Source organism: Columba livia, chromosome 2 (genome assembly GCF_036013475.1).
Source record: "Columba livia isolate bColLiv1 breed racing homer chromosome 2, bColLiv1.pat.W.v2, whole genome shotgun sequence".
NCBI classification, from domain to species: Eukaryota; Metazoa; Chordata; class Aves; order Columbiformes; family Columbidae; genus Columba; species Columba livia.
Window position 1 is genome coordinate 60,462,550 of NC_088603.1, and position 24,893 is coordinate 60,487,442.

Consider the following 24,893-nt stretch of genomic DNA (forward strand, 5'->3'; position numbering starts at 1 on the left):
CTTTTTGTCTAACATAATTGCCATAGTCTAAAATAAATATCAAATAAAAAGCAATTAAAAAGTCAGCAGAAAAAAAAATAAAGCAAAAAAAGTCTATTCAAATGATGTATAGCATAACCACATTTATTTATGGATATATTCAAATATCACATGGCAAATTTCAACAATGCAAAAACCGTTATTTCTTTTGCACCAACCTAATAATTAGTTATAGGTTAGAATACTAAGGGATTTCAGCTAGACCTATATAGCACTAAACTGCACATTATCCCCTAGTGAATGATGTTCCTAAAGAGAGGTTTTCTCTAATTTTTAAAAGCCAGGATGTTAGGGAATATGAAACTACATGTATCAAATGACATGTACAAAACTACACTGCTAGTATTGCACCTCATGTGGAATATGTGAGTATATCCATAATGAAAAAGAATAGTATTTATTTTGTTCACAGGATATTCACTTTCATTTGTTTCTTCTGTAGACTCCTGGGTATACTGGAGTTTAATGTCTAAGTTTAATGTTACAGCTAGTTTTCTTTTATAGTTATCAGAACAGGCTTTGAGAAAGGCAGTAATAGTATGCAGTTTCAGTGTTCTTTCATCCGCTAGTGGCAACAATGGCAAATTACTGTTTAGTTAGCAACTCTCTTCATGTGCAAAGTTCCTTTAGGCATATTTATATTGCAATAGCAACAAAGAGTAAAAAACAAAACAAACAAACACAACAACAAACAACTCTGTGTCAGCCACAGAGTCAAACACCTCTAAAAAACAGGCGTCTCTAATTATTAGTGACCTTAAGTATAGATTGCAGGTGCCGAGGCTGAAAAAGATTAGGGACTACAGACAGTAGATTCTTATGAGAATGTAGCCCCCAAGGCATCACATTTTGTAAAATAAAATAACTCTTTTTTTTCTGAATGGATGAATGCCAATCAGAATTGTAACAGGTTCCTGAGCCTTGCTTTTGTCCTGATTTTCAAATGCAACACTGAACATGTTTGGAAGTGCCTTCCCACTTCCCACTGCTCTTTTAGGGCAGTATTTTTCCCTCAGGAGCTAAGCTATGACCTTCACCTAGGGAACTGTTTTCAGTACCCTTGTCTCTGAATGGATATTACACAATCTACCTGCTGATGGTGACTAAGCATGATGTTGGATGGAGAAGAAAAAAAACAATACCAAGAACAGAGGGATGAGACAGAAATGTCTTCACCCTGGATTTATGAGCTCAGCCTTGTTCCCACTGAAGCAATGGCAACACTCCTGTTGACAGAGCTGGGAGTGCTCTGCCCAGCTGCAGTGCTTCTATAGGAGGCCAGATTGAAGAGAAAAATGTTTAGCACACATTTTTTAACATATTTTTAAACATATTTAACATTTAAATAACAGAGAACTGATAACCAAGTTACTTCTTTGCTGATCATAGCTGAACAATTTTAGGATAACTTGGAAAAGCAGAAAACTCTCAAATAAAAGCAGGTGTTTTTTTTTTTTTTCTCTAGATCACAACATAGTTACATTCCTGCTACAGACAAAATCTTTAATAATAAATTGCCCAGCAGTGTCAATGACCCATACTTCAGTGTGGTTTTGTTCTATAAGACACACAAGTACAAAAGTCTCCCTTAGCTCCCTCTGTCGTTGCAGTCCACAATGTCTATTAAAACAGCTCATTTCTCAACACTTCTGACATATTAGAAAAAGAATAAACATATTGAAGTTTTTACTGAGCCTAGCAGCCGCTAGAAAAGTTGGACCAGTTGAAGCTATTCTGTAACATTTTCAAATGTTATTAAAAACTAGACCTAGGCACAGATCGTAGCACATCACCTAGAATGCAGGGGCCACCCCAAAAACTCTTCAGATCTGCTGCTCAGTCCTGCAATGTGGGTGCCTAATGCTCCTATACAATGAAATTTTGTTTGATAGTGTAGTCAGTCGCAGCAGGCACATAAACTCTGTAGAGCATGACAGCAGCTCATGGTTGCCAGCCTCCTGGCTCTGCCCATGCATGTGATCTCACAATACTTTACACCAGATCCATCCCTCCACCCTGAAATGGGTCTTGTGCACAGGAGATGCATAGCAGACACCGGTCAGGCAGGAGGTATATCTATCTGCCTTTAGTTTCAGCAGCCCACAGGATAAAACTAGTGGAAGTGAGAGACTGCAATTCAAATCCCCTTCTCATCTGAGGTAGGACCTTGAAACTGTCGTATGCCACAAGGCAGTAATCACCTCTCTTGACTTAATGTGAAGCCAAGCCTTTTAAGAGTTACCTGTCAAAGTTGTTCTACTTTGCCTAATTACTCATTAAAAAAGAAGATTGAACATGATTGATATCATTGATCACATTGATCAGTGATACACAGTCTTGCATTTGTGGAATTTTATTTCTTGGGGGTTTTGTGGGGGTTTCCTCTGTCTTCATGCATTTTTATTGAAGAACTGCAGAAAAGAAGGGGGAAAAACACCATTCATTACTCACAGGGATCAAAAAAAAAAAAAAAAAAATTCCTGTTTCTTACTGTTCGTGCCATTTTGATTCCTTTTATTGTCCTCCATTTTGTTCTTTTGGCCTTTCCTAGCACTGCATGTCCTCTTCTAAATGGCTTGCTTTTAGCTCTTCATGTCATTGTAGGTTTGACCCCTCTTTCACTAGCAGATATCGTAAGCCTCCTTCCTAAAGCTTACATCTTACATCTCCTCCTAAGGAGGAGATGCCAGCAATGAAAGGGTGAAAGAAATATCTCATACCTCTGGGACAGGAAAACAAAAGCTCTCTAGAAATGAAATAATCCAGCTTTCTAGTATGGAGTGGGCAGCATGGGCAGCACTGCTGACAAATTTACTGGGAGAGGACCTGGATTCAGAAAAGCACTTACAAGATGCCTTTCAAAGTATACTTCCCAGCCAAGAGAGCACCAAACAAGTCATTGCATGATACAGCATGCAATTAAATCAAATTGGTGCTGCATAAGACTATTTATACAAATTAGATGGGCGCTTTAGCACTTGGTGCTCCTCCCTGGGGGGGAAAAAAAAAAAAAAAAAAGAGCCCCTAAACCTACATAAGCCATAGCTCAACATCAGCAACAGGCTTTGCCACCATGACAGGGAAGCCATTACAATTGGACATAAGGCTTACAATTGCCATCAAATATCTTCAATTATAACAACAGATATGCTAATGTGGATATGTGTTATAACTGTAACTGCTAGAGGAAAGAAAGAAGGGGTGGAACTGGTGTAGTGGAGAAATAAGTGCTGTTTGGCATCCTGAATGCCCCCAGCTAGCTGAGAAAAAGTCCACTGGACTGTAGGATTGGAAATTGTACTACAAAGGTTAGGCAGCAAGTATACAAATCAATATTGTATCCTGACCTTGACTAGTATATTCAGTAGTAGGTGGACTTTTTTTGACCAGAACTGGGTGATGATAACAACTGATTAAAGAAAACAAAACACAGAACAAAGCTCTTACATGAGACTGGCCAAATGAAAAGACTGTGATGACTCCGTTTGGAGAAGAGATGAACATAGCAAGCAAAAACAAAGAGCAGATTAATGATATCTAAAAGATCAATTGGCCTTTGTAGTTTCTCAGAATACAAGATCAATGGAGTTAAAGAAAAATAAGACTTGAATTGATATTTTTAAAGGTGAACTTTTATGCATATATTTAATAAGTCTGCAGAATGTGTTTTCACTTTGAGACTGATAAAATTATCAAATTAGAGGTGGGGGAAAAGAGCTATATGCGAAAATGTAGAAAAATTACATGAAAAAGAAGGTGATGTTGGGGGCGTTGTTTATTTTTGTCGTGTTGACCATGTCAACCAGTCACATAATCACAACAGCAACAACAAAAAGAAAATTAAAATCTCACTTTTGTAGTTACACATACAAGCTTTTCTACAACAGGTCAGTTAATCAGATTTCATGAGAGAAAAGCTTTTGAGACATCTAATAATTCTTATCTGTGTCTGTCTTTTACAACTGACCCATCATCACCAAGATGTGGGTCACTAGAAGTTTTATACTTTTCCATGTGGCTTTGCTGCAGAAGGTAAAATCACAGTGATTTACTGAATGCAGTCAAATTCATATTCATAAAGAGAGGCACTGTGCTTTCACCTGTTAGGAAGTGTCTTGACAATCTAATCTTGGCTTTTTGCTTTGTTTCATTATACATAAATTATATTGATTTTTTTTTTTTTTAAATCCAGTAACTGTGTGTGATTTCTGTGTTTGATGGCAGAGACTATTTATACAGTAGGTCAGGCAAATATTCACGTGACATTCAATCTTATCTCCAGTGTGATTTTGATATAATTACAGGTTGGATTAACCCTTTCACATCTCTATTTGCAAAATGTGCTCTCCTTCAAGGACCCTTAAAACTGCTGACAAATAGAGTTAGGAGCTTTGGTTTCCTCTAAAATGCTTGATGTATTTGCCTAAGAGTAGGTGTCACAGAGAGTGACCTGCCTAAATGAGGCTGTTGTGTCTCACAGTTACTTTGTCTTCATGCTCTTCGCACACAGAATCACAGAATCACAGAATGTTAGGGATTGGAAGGGACCTCAAAAGATCACCTAGTCCAATCCCCCTGCCGGAGCAGGAACACTTAAATGAGGTTACACAGGAATGTGTCCAGGTGGGTTTTGAATGTCTCCAGAGTAGGAGACCCCACAACCCCCCCGGGCAGCCCGTTCCAGTGTTCTGTTACCCTTGCTGGGAAGAACTTTGTTCTCAAATTTAAGTGGAACCTCCTGTGTTCCAATTTGAACCCATTACCCCTTGTCCTATCATTGGCTGTCACCAAGAAGAGCCTGGCTCCATCCTCCTGACACTCACCCTTTACATATTTGTAAACATTAATAAGGTCACCCCTCAGCCTGCTCTTCTCCAAACTAAAGAGAGCCAGCTCCCTCAGCCTTTCCTCACAAGGGAGATGCTCCACTCCCTTAATCATCTTTGTTGCTCTGCACTGCACTCTCTCCAGGAGTTCCCTGTCCTTCTTGAACTGAGGGGCCCAGAACTGGACACAATATTCCAGATGTGGTCTCACCAGGGCAGAGTAGAGGGGGAGGAGAACCTCTCTCGATCTACTAACCACCCCTCTTCTAATACACTCCAGGATGCCATTGGCCTTCTTGGCCACAAGGGCACAGGGCTGGCTCATGGTCATCCTGTTGTCCACCAGGACCCCCAGGTCCCTTTCTCCTACACTGGTCTCCAATAGGTCATTCCACAACTTATAATGCAAGCTGGGGTTGTTCCTGTTCAGATGCAAGACTCTACACTTGCCCTTGTTATATTTCATTGAATTTTCCCCGCTCTCTAGCCTGTCCAGGTCCCGCTGGATGGCAGCACAGCCTTCTGGTGTGTCAGCTGCTCCTCCCAGCTTGGTGTCATCAGCAAACTTGCTGATAGTACACTCTATTCCCTCATCCAAATCATTGATGAATATATTGAATAATACTGGCCCCAGTACTGACCTCTGAGGCACTCCATTAGATGCAGGCCTACAACTGCAAAGACTTTGTAATAGTAAATACATGTAGATTAAGTCTGTAGTGAGCATCAAAAGCTTTCACACTTGATAACTATTAGGCACTAATTCAATGGTGGTGATGTTCAAATAGCTCAGGCTACCCTGAATCCCAGCAGCAGCTTGCCTGGTTTCAGTTCTCCATGCAAGCACCAAGCTCTGTAGATTGACTGAAGTCACACAGTCCTGTCTGCCATCCTCTGGGGAAAAAACAGAGGCTCTGAAACCTGAAAAAAAGTACTCTTGGTATTACTGGCAACAATATTATAATAATTATTAACAGCAGTAATATTGTTGAAATCAGAAATGCGCCGGGACTAAAGGCAGGGACAGATTTTTTTGACAAAAGAAACTAGTCAAACTGTTTTATTAAGAACCACTGCAGAAGTAAAGAACCTAAATGTGGAAAAAAAATGTAAATGATCCAGAAAAATGTGCCTCTCTGTTTTAACAGCATATCATTTTGCTGTCAGTAACAGCTCTCTTGCTCTGTTGCTGAGAATTTCAAGCTGCTGTCTTCTGCTCTGGCTGAAGCCCAGCCTGTGTTCCTATAGCAGGCACAGATCAGACATGCTTGTCCCCCAGTTTTAACTTCCCACTTTGTAGGATGGATAACCAGAGAAAATGGACCTCTTAAGTTACTGTGGTCTGAGTCATATGACTCATTTTAAATTCTAGTACTAACAGCCAAATATACTCATGGAGGAGAAAAACCTCCATGAAGCCTCAGAAGGAAAGAGCAGGAATTTGAAACATCGAGGGCTCCTCCATTTTTGCATTAGCAGTAGCTGCTTTAAAAATCCAGCCTCTCTATTGTGAAATTAAATCTGTTGCATTCGATGAGGTATAAAGCAATATAAATGAATTACTGTTGGCTGTTTTCTCATGGACCCTTTTCCCCTAAGTTGTGCAAGTGGCTCCAACTCTGATACCCCTGGTTTGGGACTGGATCTCACTTTTTCTCCATCAGTACTGCCTAATTTTCTCCCTACTGCATGTGAAAAGGCTTGTTTCTGAAAAGCCATATATTAGTTTGGGGAAGAAAGGGGAGTTTCATGTGCATACTGGCATTTAACCCATGTGACAGATCCATACATTAAGCAGTAGCCTTCTATTACTGTCTCAAACTGTCCTTCATATGAGATGCCTTAATATGTATTTGAAAGCCCTACCATATTTAAATTGCTTTTAGAGTTAATCTCTGGGGAATTTACCTTTTCTGTTATCAACATAAGATAGCAACCACTTAAGAAAGTAAACCTAATGGTGGTGAAGGCTGGAGACCCATGTCATCAGTCCCTACAGCTCTCAGGGACTGCAGTAAAGAGCACATTATTTGGTTGGTGGTTCTCTTCCATCTTTGGGACCAGAGAGACACAGTGGCTGAAGAATACAAAGAGATTTGAACAGCTGATGCTAGTCTAGGTGCCTGGAGCCCGTGCTACAGGGACCATTTACATTCTTCAACCCCCCTGCTAAGCTACAGCTCATTCTGGTGGGCACTGAAAAGCTTTATTTCCATATTTGGTCCAAGGGAATATCCCTACCTGGGGTTAGTGATGCTGACTACACCAGAACGGGTGAAGCAGAATCTTTTTTATATTGACTCTCCACACAGGAACCCACACTCTGCAGCATGCTTTCAGCTTTATCTCTAGTCAGAGTGTTTCTGGTTTATTTCTCCAGCTAGGCAAACTCACACTTGTGCCATCACTGCATGGAGCAGCTGGTAGGGTGACTGGAGGACTTTAACCTGTCTTGCCAGAAGAACTCAGCAGTTCTTAGAAAATAATTATCTGGCTAGTCCACGCAGGCACAACATTGTGTTTTACTCAGTGCCTAAATACTTCAGATGCCACCAAGAAAATCACCCTTTTTTGAACCTGTTGACCTATGATTTGATGCAGAAAGTCCATAGCCTTCCCTATCTAGACTTGCCATGAGACAGGCTTTCACTTCTCTCACTAGAGTTTCTGCAGTTTTAGTTTTAGGTATTTCTAAAATATTCTAGCAAAATGAATTGCTGACAAAAAAAAAAGCAAAATTCTGTCTGCAAAAGTTAGAGAATATCAGTGCAACACAAACTTGCAACACATTATCTACATCCAGAATCTAACTCTAAAAGTCATGCTTACCCAACCAAAATACAGAAACAATACCAAACAGCATATATGCCACAAAGTGACAACAATCAATCAAAAAATGCTTGAATCAAATCATTCATAAATAACCTAAGTACTGTCAATTACGTGGATAAAAAATTACTAATAATCCATAGAGCTTAAATAAAGCATTATTGTTGGGGGATAAATGACAGAGGAGGGACTAGGTGTTTTGTACTTCTATCATAGCAAGTCTTGAATTTTGGGTGATCAGAGGATAAAGATCACTTGTAGACAAACTTATATAAAGCTTTATGTTTTATGAGTCACTCTATGTGACTTTAAAGAAAAAAATTAAAAATCCAAGACTTCATTTAACATGCAAAATCAGGTCATTGACTAAGAATAATTGAGAAACCAATTGGAAGGGTCTTGCAGAAAAGTAACCCTTGCCTCAGATCCATATGATATCTTTTAACAAGCGGTTCAAATTAGGGGATAACAGTTGGAACAATTAAAAATTACCATCAGAAGTCTTCAGAAAGCACAACTTTACATCATGGATGTTTTTAACCTCCTGTTATCTGTTTGTGTTCTTTAAAGCAACGTCAGGGTCAGAGATGGAGGTTGGTAGATGAGTTGTAGTATTATGTCAAAGAGTCAAAGAGAGCCTACATAAACATATAGACTACTTTTACTTCATTGATGTCCCATGGCCTATAAAAAAGCATTTCCTTGTTGACTGGTACTGTCCTAAGTCATAATAGCCTGTTCTAACACATGTTCATTACGTTTATATAAATAAAATACAAAGGGACTGAGTTTTATAGGTCTACCTTTTGTGCAGAAGAACATCTGCTCACTAAGTCTGCTTTATCACAGTATTAGGTTTCTTCAGTTTGATTGTACAAAAGACAGCAAGGGAAAAAGGCTTGGCCATCAGTTAGAGCTGACCTGCAAAACAAACCAAAACAAAACCAACTTCAAAATGTTTTCTAATCCGAGGGGCATGGGGGTGGTAATTTATCTTTTGTTTATCTTACTGGGTAAACTGAAAAAATCTGGTTTCTAAAAGGCAGCCAGTTGTTAGGATCTGCCTGGTCAGTTCAGATACTCCCAGCTGCCTGTCAGCAAGGAAAAATGTGCCAAGGACCTGAACACATAGTGATGCTTTGGAATAACAAGATTCTGAAAACAATGGAAGTCTCATGGTATAGACCTGTATGTCAGACAAGGACTCTGTTCTTGCATGCATCATCTTTATCTAGTTACTTAAAAATTATGCTGATGAGTTATAAAAATAATTTTAAAAACCATTTCATGTGTACCATTAAACACTATTTCCTCTAGTTTACATCCTTTTTTTTATAGACAGAAAAAGTGCAGGCAGGATGGTAGCAGTTACTCTGGAGTTACAGTCATTTTGGGTGCAAGTAGCTTCTGTTAAGCAGTTCAGTAGTAAAATTATCCTCAGTTCACAGAAAGCTACCTAACACAGGAGAGAGACATACATAGGTAAGTGAATGAATACATGCATACATATACACAAATGTATATGAGCTCTTTGGGTCTTTGTCATTTTGCAACTGGGTCTACTTTTAATTCATAATTTTTTTCATGTTTCTCCATGAAAGGGACTTTGTTTTACATTGTTTTCTTTTTCTCTTTGAGGAAGGAAAGAAGACATGCTTCTGTATATTTTTCACTTCACATTGAATGGTAAGAGAATTGTGATTTTCTGAGAGATTTATGTGAAAAAACTACAAATGAAAGAAGGAAAGAGCATTAAGTTTGAAAAGTCTAATTGCAATATTCTGCAGAGATTGTGGTACCCTAGGTTTTCAGTCAAAACTTGCTCCTAGTCAGACGTGTGAAGTCCACAGAATTATTTTAAAATCTATAAGATTAGTTTTGCTTGTAAATGTTAGTGAGTTTTAAGGACTGTCAACTTTTGTGTAACCAGATAGCAAGCCTTAAAAAAAATGAAGTGTAAAAAAAAAAAAAAAAACAACAACTTTAGATTAAGTAGTTAAGCAAAAATGTCTCAAGTTGTAGAAGTCTGTAACCAATGAGAATACTTTTAAAAAATGAGTTATGAATATAGGGGGTTAAAAATTCACTACATTATAAATTAAACCTTTGGCATCAATAATAGAAAAAGCGGAGTGAATAATAGAAAAGTAAACAATGCTCTGCTGTTCTGCTTCACTTTCACACAACTTATATCGTTACAGAAGAGGAGGACTAAATGAAAAAAAATTATCAAACAATAATCATGCGACAATTGGTGACTTGACAGTGGAATTTGCTATTTCAAGCTCAGTACATGCTACAGATGCCAGGATAAAATAATATGTTCATCACAGTGAAGTTTGAATACATTCACTTTTATTGCAGTGACAATCGTTGCATGCAAAAGAGATTTTTTCTTTTTTCCCCAGGTGATACAGGAGGAGATGCAGAGAGTAACAGGACAGACAGAAAAGCAGTTATCTCATTTATTTCAGGACTGTTTGACAAACACTGGTTTCCCCCAAGTGGATGTTTTGAGGAGTGTTATTTCTCTCATCCTAGCAGCAGTAGCAAAACTGAGCCCAGACGCAAGAGATGCCTGCAGCTTCGGCTGCGCAGCCCCTTCCGGATGTTAATGCAAGGACTCCTACGTGCATATGTGCAGTCGTTACAGGATCCCGATGCCTTTATTACCCCTGGGGCCCCCTCTTCGGTATGTCAGTGTCCTCCTAACCTGCAGCCACATGACGAAAATTAAACAAGGGTTTGTTGCATTTGTTGCTGTGGAAATATGAAGCCAGTTGCTTCATTTTCAACGGGATCTCCCTCTTTCCTCCTCACCCCCGCCCCCCCAGCAACCTCCCCAAAAGGGGAGGGGATACCCCCCACTCATCCATCCCCCTCTGCCTGTTTCCCCTCCACCCCAGCCACATTTTTGCCTGTTAACTATGCCAGGACAGAGAGGTGGGGGTGAGGGCATAAAAGCATTCCTGCATGTCTGGAGGAAAGAAAAAAGATAAAGGAGGAAAGTGAAAGGGGAGGGAAAGAGTGCTCAGGGACTTGAACTGCCAGTGAAATGATGCTTCTCTAGCCGTCCTGTTCAGATAATAGTTAACTCGGGGTTAAAGATTAATAGCCAGGCAAAGCACTGTATAAATGGCTTGGGCGAGCTGAATGTATGTAAACTGCCTCCCGCTCCTCAGCCTGCTGAACGGCCCTCTCCGTCGTCCCTCCTCATCAGCGACATGAATAGCCCGCGGTCTCTGCTGGGCCGCTGCTGGCTGCCGTCCCTGCTGCTGTCGGCGCTCCTGGCCCGCCGCCTCACCGCCGGGATGGCCCTGCAACCCATGCACTGCGCCCCGTGCACCCAGGAGAAGCTCGCCCTCTGCCCGCCCGTCGCCCCCGGCTGCCCGGAGACGGCCCGGCAGCCCGGCTGCGGCTGCTGCCAGACCTGCGCGCTTGGGCCGGGCCAGCCGTGCGGGGTTTACACGGCCCGCTGCCGCCAGGGGCTCCGCTGCCACGTCCCCGCAGGAGAGCCGCGGCCCCTCTCCGCCCTCATGCAGGGGCAAGGGACGTGCCTGCCCGCCAGCGAGGCCGGGATGAGCATGGCGGAGCCGGCAGGTACCGCGCGGTCGCGCCGCCGGGCTGGGGAGCTGCGCGCCGGGCGCTGCGGCAGAGCCCGCGCCCAGAGGAACAGGGGCTCAGCAGGCGGGATGCGCCTGGGGCTGGGGGACTGGCTGTCAGGAGCTTAGAAAAATGAGCAAAGTTAGGCAGGAGTTTGAAAATAGGGAAGCCAAACCGCGGTTTCCAGGAAAACGTGCTTTGACCTGTGCCAGGTGAGAGGCATCTGGGTGGGGAGCCAAGAGATGTTCCCAGCAGGCTGTTACCCCACAGGCAGCAAGAAAACCCTAAAGCCTACTAATTGGACAATGCAAAATAATCAGAATAAGGTTTCTGGGACGATATAGACAGTTTATCTTTAGTAGTAAACGGGGAGTAGGACAAATGTTTTCTAGACTTTGTTTGTGTCCATCTCCAAAAGTCATGATAGAGAATTGAAAGACCTAAACATGCTTTGTGCCTGGCTTAATTTCAAGAATAAAATGTATCTGAAGTAGTGTCATGCTGGCCAAAACTATCTTTGAGCAAAAAGACATATCAAGCATCTTAGAGTATATGATGATAAGGAACTTCTTCAGTGTGATTTCATTATTTTGCAATTTATTACTGTTAATATTTTCACCATCATTACTGCTATATTCATGCAGTGGTGATTAAGGTAGTTCAGTAGCATTACAAAAATAATCGTTGTTGACTCAACAATGGCCATTGGTGGCAGTAAGTGAAGTTTCGCTTGTACTTGAGGAGGTGAGGAGGGGAGACAACAGTGACTAAACTGAGTGTTTAAGCATCCAGCAGTTTAAAAGGTCTAGTATTTGATTTCTTTTCCTTCCTTCCTTCCTCCCTTCCTTCCTTCCTTCCTTCCTTCCTTCCTTCCTTCCTTCCTTCCTTCCTTCCTTCCTTCCTTCCTTCCTTCCTTCCTTCCTTCCCTCCTTCCTTCCTTCCTTCCCTCCTTCCTTCCTTCCTTCCTTCCCTCCCTCCCTCCCTCCCTCCCTCCTTCCCTCCTTCTTTCCCTTCTTTCCCTCCTTCCTTCTTATCCTTCCTTTCTTTCTTTCTTTCTTTCTTTCTTTCTTTCTTTCCTTTATTTCTTCTCCTTTCTTCTTTTCCTCCTCAATTTTCCACCTCCAGTTTTTCTTAAGCACTGTCAAAGGGAAAAGCAGGTGATTTTTAGTCAATTGGATAGTGTTTATAACCTTGATCCAACAAGTTATTTAGACACGTGACAAAATTTTATCCCATGATGAGTCCCTGCAATTGCAAATGGTTTATGTTGTTTCCAGTGGGAGAGTTCACACGTGCTGAGTTTGGCAGTGGCATGCAGGCCATAATCAGGCAGATCCAGTTTGTGCCATTGCCTGACTATTTGATCAGCTGCAGGCCAGCATGAGCTACTGCTGGTTCTTGTGAATTTCTACCCCTGCTTATATGTGAGGCAAGCCACATAATAAAGTACAGGATGCCACAGGATCAGGTCTGGACCAGTTCCTCTCCTGAATAAAAACTGACACATATCATGCTGACAAAAGTAAATCTAAGGTAAATCTAAAGTTTAACTCCAGTCCTTCCTCATTTAGCAAGGTCTCTGCAATGCACTGTGATCAAGAAAGTTTTTTCATTTCTAACAGACTGGCTACAGCTTCGTTTTTTGGGATTAGAGTAATTTTGAAAAATTGTAAAATAACCAACTTTTTAGCAAACAGCTGATGTGTCCTCATATGAATTTGTGACAAAAGTTTAATTGGCTGTGTTGCATACATAATTTATTACACTTGCAAGAGCTACTGTAATGGTTCTGTCCTAGATATTACTTTTTTGTTGCTGTTGTTGATTCTTCTTATTCTTTACCTTTTTAACTTGGAGAAATAAATGCTGAAATGTTCACCTTACTATCATTTTTTTCCAGACTCTATTGACCCTGAGGATGTGCCTTTGGAAAGCACTGAAATGACACAGGATCAGCTGTTGAGCTATCAGTTGATGTTTCCCATAGGCCAGGACAAATCCATCCCCTGGAATGCCATCACTGCATATGAAAACATGAAAGCAAAGAGGATATCTGAACTCAAGAAATGGAAAGAGCAGGTAGGTTTCATTTGCAAACCTTTCAGAGACCGTTTCAGTAGATGCTATTGATTCAGAATAAAAAACGAAAATGTCTGTGAAATTTTAGCAGCAACACTAGCATGTCAGTATTTTGGGTAGCCAGCAAACAGACTTTTGGAATGCCTTCATCAGATGCTTCAGGAACAGGCAAAATAGCATAAGCAATAAAAACAGGTATGCATCATATATATCCTATACACACTCCATGCAGAGGCTGAATCTTTCCCTACGTTTATTATCAGATTATAACATGGGCCCTTAATTTCCAGGAGCTCAGATTAAAATCTTGAACTGCTTTTGTGTTTAAATTAAAAAAATCAAAGGCATTTGTTGCTGGTCCAATGCTTAGTGAAATAAAAAGGAGTCCCTACATACAGTTATTGGTGAAACACCAATGCAAACCAAAACGTGTTTCTTGATGATCACAAGGAAACACTGTTAATCAGGTGCATGTAAAAAGATATAAAGCTCAACAATTAAATTAGCTTTTACCTTCGGCACTGCAAAATCTCGTGGGTAATGGGGGTGTGAGGCCTTTGCAAGCAGGTATGTGTTCCACTGGAGGGCATCAGCGTACCACAGTTAGACCAGTCCCAGGCAGCCAGCACACCCGCAGCACGGCGTTGAATTAGAATGGGGCATCACAGAAGCCCAGTTTTGTAATGGTCAAAGACAAAACGAAAAAAAAAAAAAAAAAAAACCAAAACCTACAAACCACCAGCCCACCTAGAAAGCCTCATTGCACATCCAGAACAGGACTTAACCACTGATTTAGTCTGAACTATTATACATAAGTACTGTGAGCTCCAGTTCTGATTTTTAGACTTCTACTCTTGTCACCCAGAGTCACAGATAAGGCATGTGACCTAAATAGCACCACTTAATGTGAGGGACTGATACACGGAAGTCTTGCAAAAGCAGAGAGTGTGATTATTTTCACTCTAAAGTAAAAGTATTTGTTCAGTCACTTCCCCCCTTTCACTCATTTAAACATGTTAGGTACTAATAATAAATGGCAGTTGTGACTTTGAAAAGAGGAGCAAGCAAATTGTAAAAATAGTGAGTATTACAAACAGTTCTTCATCCCTAAATCCAGGAACTTTTGCTTTAGGTCTCAGAGCCACAGGGGTGCTCTCTATTCTGCTTTGGCAACAGCTCTGTCCTGTATAAAAGATAACAAACATTCAGATGTTTGTTCTTGCACTGTCTATATACGTCTTTCACCTATTCTCCATACATCAACAGAGCACAGGGCCATGGCAACCCAGAAAACGTGGCTAGTCTCACGTACACCAGTCTTCTAACGTGCACCTCCCCATAATAGGAGAGATTGTACCCTATGAGCAGTAATGTGTTTACTTAACACAGGTTAAATTTCCTTGTGTGGCAATTTGAGGACTTAAATCCTCCTGTTTCTGAGGACAGAAAATACCTCAAAGAATAAAAACAAAGGCCTAAATGCAACACCAGAGTTTTCTGGCTGTGCTCCTACTGAAACAAGTAAAAACTAAATGCAAAGCAGCCTGGTGCAGATTATATGACTAATAAGTATTTTCAGCTATTTGCTAGCTTTGTACTGATAATTTCTTGTTTAGCTGGTTTCTTTGCAATTTTGATATTGACGATCTTTGCACTGTATTCCTGCAGGGACCTTGTCAGAAGGAGCTCTACAGGGCCCTGTATAAATTGGCAAAGGCTCAGCAGAGAAGCGGAGGGGAGATCTACAAATTCTACTTGCCCAACTGCAACAAGAATGGGTTTTACCACAGCAAACAGGTACGTGTTTTTTCCTCTGTCCATTCACACTAGCTGTACAACTAGCCTGTCAAAGCCAACCCTTTCACAGTCCTCCGCTCGCAAACTCCCAAGTTTGCAGCTGCTGGAAGAGCAGGTTGCGAAAACAGGGATACTTAGTAGTGGGAGCAGATGGTTTGTCCTTCTTCTCTTAAAAGTGAGCTGCATGCTATGGGCTGACAGCAACAGAGGCAGGAGCTTTTTCCATTCACAGAACAGGTGCAGGCAAGGCCTTCTCCAAAATATTTTAACCCTTTTTGCTCCCAGGCCAAATCAAGCTCCATGTACCTAATTTGTTAGCAAATTGACAGTTGACATTAATTCATAATATCCGCTATATCTGCCTGCAAAGCCCACTGAATGTATAAGAATCGCTGTGGAGAAAGGAGGCTTTCAGCTCCTGGGCAGTGAAAAAGTTACATTGTCAGTGAAAAATCTCTGTGGAGTAAGATTAGCCTTCCGAAAGTAGAACAAAAATACAGATTTGTGCTGCCTATGGATGATGTTCTATGCTCATTTCCATTATAGCCTCAAAAAAAAGCCATTGCAAGTTACACTGAGTGTAATCTGCAAATTTAACTAAAGCTCCAAACTTCAAGCCACACCCTTGTAACCACAGGTCATGCACACAAATTTAGCAGGTTTGCATAAATCTGTATCACCAAGACTCCTTGTTTTTGGGCATGGCAGCACTGTATGAGTCACAAACATTGTGACCTGGGATCTAATCAGGCACAAACAGAAATCTGTTGAAACCCCTCCCCAAGAAAAAAACCCACCATATTTGCCTTCTTGCAAGAAGAGCCGGACGAGCCAGTCATTGCTCTTGCCCTACCAGCTTGTATATTCTGCCTTCTTCTGGTTTCTCATGCTGGAAGATTTTGCTTTTTTATACTGCTGTTTACCATGGAGTGGACAAACTTTTAAATCTGAAGCTGCTACTGTGGTTGCTGAGCTTGGGTCATGGCTCCCTAACCAAGTGTATTGGTCAGAGGCTCTGTCAGGGCAGGGACCACCACATGCAAAACAAGTCTGCATGGCAGGTCGCAACCTTCTGATCCTAGTTCTGTCCAAGACCTCTAATTGCAGTATCTCACATGTAATCTTCTGCTTACAGTTACTTATTGTGGGTTTTTTTTTGCTAATAATGTTCTAGTGTGAAACTTCACTGGATGGAGAGCCTGCTGGATGCTGGTGTGTCTATCCAAAAAATGGAAGAAGAATTCCTGTGTCTCCAGATATGGAAGGAGACCCCGAATGCCAACAATATCTCAGCTCGCAAGAATAAAACTAAACATATTCATTCACACCAAGTTTTCTACAGGGCCTGATGTAGTCAGGAGACATTTCAGTGAGGAGCTGTTTTTGTAGGGTAGTTTTGTGCACCTGATTTTCAGCATCTGAGTAACCCCATAAGCAGCTTTATTACTGTCCTGGGGTTACTCAGATGCTTGAGAATATGAGCAAGTGCAAGATGAAGTCCTACACTCTTGTATATTTTGTTTGTATAATATCATAGATACCCTCGTATGTAAAGCTGTTTAATTATTTATTTCACAGTATGTCTATTTTTGTGTGTTGTTACTAATTTATATCCTCAAACACTTAATAACTTTATATGTAAATACTTAATATTATTGTTCTTAATGTATGCTTCTTATGTTGGAGGAATGATGCTACTTAAAACTCAAATGGCATAACTCTATTGGGAAAAATGGCTTGTAAACTCGCATTTTTGTACTATGTATTTATAGACTTAAAACTGCATTTAAAAAAATAGCTTTCACTAGAGAACTTGCTCAGAAACTTATTTAAAACCTGTCTTGTTTATATATCATGTTGCTTTTGCACCTCTGTTTCAATGTCAAGCTGTGTCTTAAAAAGGGGTGTCTAAACCTTGATCATACACTGAAGCTCCTGATGGGAGCAGTATTTTTTTTCTATTTTCCAAACATATGCACCAGATAAATGGGAAAACACAAGAGGATATTCTGTACCACCTTTGACAGGTGTAAATCGTTCACATGTTGACATTGTCGTGTTATTTAAGATGAGTTATTAAATAATGTCTTCTACACTCTCCTGGTCTCTTGCTTTCTGCATGTTCCTGTTAAGTTGTCTGACCTCAGCAGGACAGCACAGTGGTGGGTGGGAGCGTAGGGGAAAACACACTTCTTGCACTTCTGCCTCCTGAACGCTTAGCTCTATTTTCCTGCAATGAGTTTTCTTCTTTCACTCTCCTTACCCTAATTCCCCTTCTCCCATCCTCTTCAATCCCATCTGCGCTCTGCAAGCCTTTGCCTTGGGCAAAGCAGCAGCCTCCAAGAGAAGTTACTGAAAAGTTTTCTGGGTAGAAAAGCCTTTCTCCACTGAAAAGCCCAAGGCAGCAGTATTAATGCATTTAAAAGATAACGTTGAGACTAGAAAGAGCCGTTTCCTGTCCTGCACAGAAAGTCAGAGGTTATAAAAAGGAACCTGTTAAAAAGCCAGGCCTTTTTTTTTTTTTTTTTTCTGAAAGCAGAGAAAAAGGTCCCCTTGGCTTGAGATGTGGTCCCTTTTCATCTCCAGAACGTTCCTTTGACTTAGTGGTTGCAGATAAAAAGGGAGAAAGCAAGTGAGAGCCCTGCTGTTTTCCAGCTGGTTTTGTCCATGGAGAAATTAGTGTGGGAGTTAGCAAGTCGCAGAGGTGGGAATAGACTGCACCAACCCTGCCTGAGAAAACAGCCTGAGAGGAGACTAATAACATTTTCTAAGAGCCTGGCAGGAGGGAAACGGCATAAAATCCTTCTGCCATTTGGTGGCACAAGCTTTGGATTTTAAATAGGAGTGGGAAGCAGCTTGTAGAAACTGGAAAGCCAAAGCATGGAGATCTCTGCTCTCTGTATTATGGTTCTGTGGCGTCGCATGTTGTGCTCACTGAATGTGGTGGTGTTACTTGGATGTCAGTGTCAGTCTAACAAACTGTTCCAGATTTAAAAGTATGAGTATACTACTGAGCTTCTTTGTGAAGTGTTTTGAGATCTTCCCAAGGAAAGCACTGCAAAGCAGTTAATAGCATTGGCATTATAAGTAATTAAAGTCTAACCTCCCTGTAATGAGCTACAGTGAGACCTGCATACAACTGTGTTATAACATTGCATTCATGGTGTCAAAATATTTTGGCAATCATTGTGTCAGAATAATGAAGAAGCAGCAAATTTGGGCAGAACCTTAGAGTCCTTTCATGGAGTCTACCCAGCACTGAACAGCTGTCATGCAGCATTGCCAAGGGAAAATGGTGAAGAAAGGAGGGGAAATCATAAACTCACAGCTACAGCACATACTTAAGAGCACTCTGACTGCTCTCACCCCATTGCCCTTGTGTAAAGGTTGATCTCCAACGAACAGAAATAGGTTATTTTTCTTGTGATCATTATATATACAGGGGAAATGTTCATCACATTAATTTGCAGTACAGCAATTCAGTGGAAAGCTACTGTCAATATTTTGCAGGGTGGCAGTTTCCCATCCTAGCTGCAAGAAATCAGAGTTTTTAACAGGGACAGAGGTTTAGGGAAACTTTTTCCTTTAAATGTTAAGTACCAGGAGCAGAAGTTGCTTTATACAGCATTCGGGCATGACAGGCCAATTTCTTAGAGCGGTTTAGCTCCTAACCTCCTACTGAAAGCAACAGGGGATGGGTGCCTTCTTATCTGCAATCTGGCCTTGTGTGACATCTTGCCAGGACTCACCAGGATAGACTTCTGCTGAGCTGCTCTGGGATGGACTGTCTGACTTGGGCCAGACTCTTCTGTATACTAGGATTAGAACTAATGCAAGGAGGCAAGGAAGGCAAATTTTATTTCCCTATCACTGTGCTGCCAGGATGTCGGACTACATTTGAGCCATAGATGCCACGTGGTTGTGATTTGTCCTGATTTTTATGATCACCCTCAGTAACAGGGGGAAAAATCAAAGGTTTGTAGTTTTCCTTTGTTTTAGTTATATTTTTTCTGTTTGTTGGGCTTTTTTTTTTTTTTTCTTTTTTGACATGTGCCATCTGGCAATCCTGGCCTCAGTGTATGCCTGTTGAAGTGGTCCCACCTGCACTGGCAAGCCAAGCCTGGTGGGAATGAGGGGGGAAATGGGGAAAGTACAACAGAGTGCTCTTAGCCGCTCAGATCTCCTAGCGTGCAGCTGGATTTGTAAAGATGATGTACTGTTCCTCGTTATTTCTGCTCCCTCCCTTCACACCCTCTTGCATTCCTCCCACCCCACCTAAAAAAATTAATTGGTGGGAAGGTCTTAGGTGAGCATCTGTAGTGTTTGGTTCATGTTATCTGAGAACCCTACTTACCCAGTTTGTGCTCCTTCCTGCCAAAACCCTGCCAGGTCTTCTGCAGCAGAACAAACGTTCCAGCCATGCCTCCTCCTGCCCCTGGCCTACTGCCAGATGCAAAATGTTCATAGCACACAAATGAGGTCACTGCCCTCTGCACTGTATTTTCTACCTTGCTTTTCCACTAAAGCTGTCCAAGACAACCTTCAGTCGCCTGTTACTGGGCTCCACTCATACAGAGTCAGTTCTGCTCATTGCTTTGGGGTACCCTGGAGACACATTGGTGTTGGCTAGCGCTGGCAGGAGGTGAGGGGAGAGAAGGAAGGAGAGAAAAACAATGGGGGTGAAGGGCAGCCAGCACTAATACTGAAAGCTCATCAGCATCTCTGTTACTTCTCTACCATAAGGATACATGCTTTGCAAAGGTAAAACTTATGTAGGGAACGGCTTTCTATAGACCCAGCCCAAAACATGGTCAGATATTAAACACATCAAGATTTAGGCTTTTCCTTTGCAAAACAAATATATTCCTTTGACCTTGCACTTCCTAATGAGAATCCTAAACACATCACAAAATAAAAAAGGAAACAGAAAATGTGTCACATATAGCTTTCTTTCCTCAAGGGGAAGAAAAGTGGTTTAGAAAAGAATGGCACAAAGCAGAGGCTTGACACAGAACTTACTGCATTCCTAGGAAGTGCACAGGATCCATAGCATCAGACACTACATGGGAACCCCAACAAACTACTATTAATAAAATGACATAGTTTTTTTCTGCAAAGTCAGAACTAAAGATGTTTGTGCTTTACCAGCAGTCTATGAGCACTGACTTTGCAGAATTAGAAATGTTATTTTTCTATTCCCATCACTGCCTTGTTACTGCAGAACAACTCCAGTGTCTAAATCAAACCCACCTATAATAATTAAAAATATCTGTAAAAAAAAAAAAAAAAAAAGATCCAAGTGACTCATTCCAAAGTAGACTCTCAGCCCATGCTTGCACATCAAATGGACAAGTCCTATCCCTATCTTTAGACCCTACCTTCGGAGTGGGTCTATTTTCCTCAGCTATCACTTAACTGATAAACCAGTAGCCTAAACAGCCTCTCCTGGCACACTGATGACAGGTCCCAGGCTTTCTATTTGCCAACACATTTCATATTTATGGACCAACTATTTTATGTACTTGTACATTTCATTGAGAATCGGGCAGGGATTCAGACCACACAGGAAAGTGGGGTATGAGCATCCTAACAAGCACCTAAATATGTTTGGCACATTTGCCTTCTTTAAGGCTTGGGTAAGTGATACATGGTGAACACCAGCATCAGAGTTCGGGCAGGTGGAGGACTTCTCTTACTACTGGCGTATCACCCTATATCACCTTGTCACATTTAGGTAAAGGCACAGAAGGCTGGGACCTGCTGGGACCACAGCTGGTTAGTTCTGTATTACCAGAAAGGACCAAAACCAACAGTGGAACCCAAATATACCAACACTTGCACTCTGAGTAATGAAAACAGCTCTGACAACAGCTCTGTCAACAAACAAGGGCTTTATTTTATTTTCCCTCCTCTCCTCCTCCTTTGACCCAGTTCCTCCCCTAGGGTGCAAAGTTCACCTGCTAGTAAGATACTGTGAGGGCTCAGGGAGAGGGGCAACCTCGTGGGAGAGATGTGGGATCAAGGGTGCTTGTGAAGGTTGAAGTAAGGTGAACCAAACAAATCCATACTTAGGGCATTCTAGATCCTGGTTGTTTCATTTTGCAAAAGTTTCTGCTCACCTTTTCAGACTCTGTGCTGGATTATCACCTCTGAGTGGCAGCATGGGCAGACCAGCAGAGACAAGGGCACACAGGGGAAAGCAGAGCTGCACACGTGCTTGGCTCACTGCTGCTTTCTTACCTTTCCTAACAGGGACAGTGCCTGGCCAGCAGGCACAGCTACTCCAGCAGAGCCTCCCTGCTGCAGTTCCACCGTGTAGAACACAGCACAGGCAGACTTCCTCCTGCTCTCAGTCTCCTCCAACTGCTAACAAAGAGCAGGCCATTCGTGTCTACACTGAGGTTTTAAATTGCTTAATTATGCCAGTGATTACGTGCTTTTTTTGTCTCTGTCACTGATGGTGCTTTCTAGTTCAATGAGCTGATGTGTTGATGCTGAGGTTCCTTAGAAAAGCATCTTGGTGTGGGATGTCTCTGGAGACCTACAGCAAATGCTGGCTGTATCATCTTCTTCTTCCATATTTTCTTTTTGCCTCTGGCTTCTTTTTATCACTGCTTTGGCAGCTGAGCTCTCACCATTTAGCCTCAGGAAGGGAACAAGAAAAGAAGAGCAGCAACATGTCACTGGTAGCAGGGTAACAGCAGCTGTGGAAGTATATGGAAGGATCTGAGGGCTGATGGTTGCTTGTGGCACCCCAGTGATAAAGTAATAATCAACTCTTCAAGCTCAGTCAGGTCTTTTTTACTGGGTGCAAGTTACATGATATGTAGCAGACGTAGGAAACAAGTCTGACCTTGGATATTCTTTGTGTGGCATAAGCAGGCAAAAATAGCCTCTGTTCCCCAGTTGCAGGGAGTGAGGCAATAGCACACTCAGCCTAGCTCTCATAAGCAAGTCCCTTAGCTACCCCACTTTTGGAAGGTCTTACCACATGTGGCTGTGGGAAGCAGTCCTTCTCAATAGTATTTTATTCAGCTTCACAGATTTTTCTGGAGGAAATCTCAGCTGCTCTCTGCAGCAATAACTTTGCTGTCTTTCTTTCTATCCTCACTCATGGAGAGACCAATGGGATGAAATTAGCCATGACAGAAAGGCTCTTAAGGAATTTGGATAGGTCAGCAGAAGTGGAAAGCCAGGATACATACTGCAGCAGGACATGCATTCTGCAAGGATAAACTGAGATTTGCAGCATTACCCTTTGCTTCTGCTAATACCTGGTCTCCAGGTTTTTTTCAGCTGCAACTTTCAGCCTTGAAATCATTTGCATGTTTTAATTACATGTACAGGGCAAAAGCAAAGTTTTTTTACAACAGGATTTTCTCTAAGGCTGGTGTATATGCTTCTACAGCTGCAAAATTGGAAGGGTTTTAAACCTAGAACTTCTGATGAACAACAAATTTGTACTACATGTATTTTATCAGGAAATTTCCTTTTTAGCAGAAAAAAAAATGTAACATCATCTCAATCAATGTACTGTATAATGTAGACAATCTCATGCACTGGAACTCCAGACAGCAAGCTACCACATTCTGACAGGTTCACAGGATCACAGGATGGTTGAGGTTGGAAGGGATCTCTAGAAGTCACCTGGTCCAGCCCCACTGCTCAAGCAGGGCCATCTAGAGCCAGTTGCCCAGGACCATATCCAGATGGCTTCTGACTGTCTCCAAGGATGAAGAGTCCAAAATCAAGTGAAGGTTAAATACTTTCCAGTTGGAAGAAGATACCCAGGTCCACCAGACATACCAAAAGACTTCTAATAGGCTTTAACAAAATGAATTTTGCACACTTGTGGATGAAGGCATTACTGACATCATAAAAAGTTTGGCCTTGGAATTCTCTGATATCCTTTTTGGATCTCATTTTTTGATGCCTCAGAAAAAAACAAGGGAGTAGGGGAAGAAAAATATGTCCTTTCTAATGCAGGAAGCATTTCTTTCTTCTGAAATAAATAGATGTGAAGAGCTCCTAACGGCACAGCAGGACCACATATAAAACAGCTACCTATATAAACATTTCATTTTGAATACTAATATGCTTTGGCATCCAGGAAAATTGCTCAGCATTTCATACTTTAAATATAATTCCTATTGCTAATATGTAAAATCTCTGAGGAGCTATCCTTGCTTACAGTGTTTTAGAGAGTGACTAGAGATACAAAAAAATATGATTTCCCAAAAGGTTTGTAAAACCATTCCTTAAATTTAGGGCTCAGTTCAATAATTATGCTGTGTTAAGGTTTCTAGAGAATTCAGTCATAAAAAGTTCAGACTGTACTAAAAACTAATTAATTCTGTGGTTTTGGTATTCATTGAAGCCTCCTTCTCCTGTGCACAAATAGCTAACATTATGCCCTGAAGGGCATGCATGCCAAAAAGGTCAAAAAGGATATTCTGAGCTCAAAAGACTATAGCACAGCAGGTCTATTAAAAAAAAGGAACTTCTCTCAAATAGTTCGAAAGATAATAGAGCTGCCTGAAGGCAGTTTTAACTTGCACACTGGTCAATTATAGGGATTTATGCAACTATTTATTACAGTGGCTAAAATAAATAGTTACCACATCAATCTGAGCTACATATGGCACCCATGTAGCATCTGGAGACAAAATATACATAAAATGAAATGAGCAACTTTTGCGGTACATACATTAAGCTTTTGTATCGCCTTCCTATGCAAATATTTGATGTGTAAATAATGTTAGCAGTTTCAAGGATTTTTCTGACTTCATAATGTTTCACCTGAGATCCTTGAAAGAGCTCGTTATAAATAAGAAAAAAGCTGCCAAATATTCACTCAAAAAAAAAAAAACCCACCACCACAGACCATCTGAGCTGAAGGCAGCGAAGGCACCAAAACAGGAAGGTGTTTTTCTAATGCATTGGTTCCATTTCTGTCACCAAAACCAAAGTGCTGCACTCATTGCAGCTCTTCACAGGAAACATTTCTCAGCAGTGCATACACGGAAATCATCCCCTGAACTGATACTGAGCCATGCATTTGCTTCCTGTTCCCCACATTCTGCTGCTTGGCTGTAGATCACAAATACTTGTTTGAATTGCAGCCTAGACCCCATAGCCATGAGGAAAACCTTTGAATGGCAAATAACTTGTCCATTGAGTTGAACCCGTCTTCACAGAAATAGGAATGTTTAAAAAAAATCCAACCAAACAAAAAAAAAGCCACCGCTGATTAAGGAGTGAATTTTTTGGGGGTAAATGATGTTACTTTGCATTTTATGCCAAGAATGCCAGGTGCCAAGAACATCAGATAAGACAACAATGCAAGCAACTGTGCTCACAAAAAAATGTCTAAACGGCAACCGAGTAAAAAGGGGAAGCTTTAAATTACGAGTGAGGGTTTTGTGGGGTTTTTTTAGCTACTTTTTATACAGTCTTTGTCTTAAAGACATCTGTTGGAAGCAAAATAACCAAACCAACTTGCACAACCATGCCCTCCCCTTCTTATTCCCCCTCCTTATGGCTGCATATTTTGTATTACATACTGAACACCATTAGTACCACTAAAGGAGCAGAATACAATTTCTTACGTAATTCATGTGACAGATTGCTTGCTTGAGTCTGTTTGAATTCCTTGAGATGTATTTTTTTAAAAAAAGACGTTTGGTGCTCTGCACGTATTTGAGAATTTAATATCACTTA

The 24,893-nt window shown here is 41.2% G+C and overlaps 1 protein-coding gene across 1 annotated transcript; it reads left to right on the forward strand.

The window, feature by feature from the left end:
- The first annotated feature begins 10,591 nt into the window (after positions 1-10,591).
- IGFBP1 (insulin like growth factor binding protein 1) lies at positions 10,592-17,269 on the forward strand. The gene is made up of 4 exons (XM_021298075.2): positions 10,592-11,294; positions 13,198-13,376; positions 15,045-15,173; positions 16,348-17,269. The coding sequence occupies exons 1-4, from the start codon at positions 10,919-10,921 to the stop codon at positions 16,477-16,479; spliced, it is 816 nt and encodes a 271-aa protein (XP_021153750.2). The 5' UTR covers positions 10,592-10,918; the 3' UTR covers positions 16,480-17,269.
- The last annotated feature ends 7,624 nt before the right edge of the window (positions 17,270-24,893 follow it).

Excerpts from the sequence above, each read along its gene's own strand:
- IGFBP1 (XM_021298075.2), top strand. The coding sequence starts at position 10,919 with ATGAATAGCCCGCGGTCTCTGCTGGGCCGCTGCTGGCTGCCGTCCCTG. Across the intron at positions 11,295-13,197 it reads GAGCATGGCGGAGCCGGCAG|ACTCTATTGACCCTGAGGAT; the intron begins GTACCGCGCGGT and ends ATTTTTTTCCAG. Across the intron at positions 13,377-15,044 it reads TCAAGAAATGGAAAGAGCAG|GGACCTTGTCAGAAGGAGCT; the intron begins GTAGGTTTCATT and ends GTATTCCTGCAG.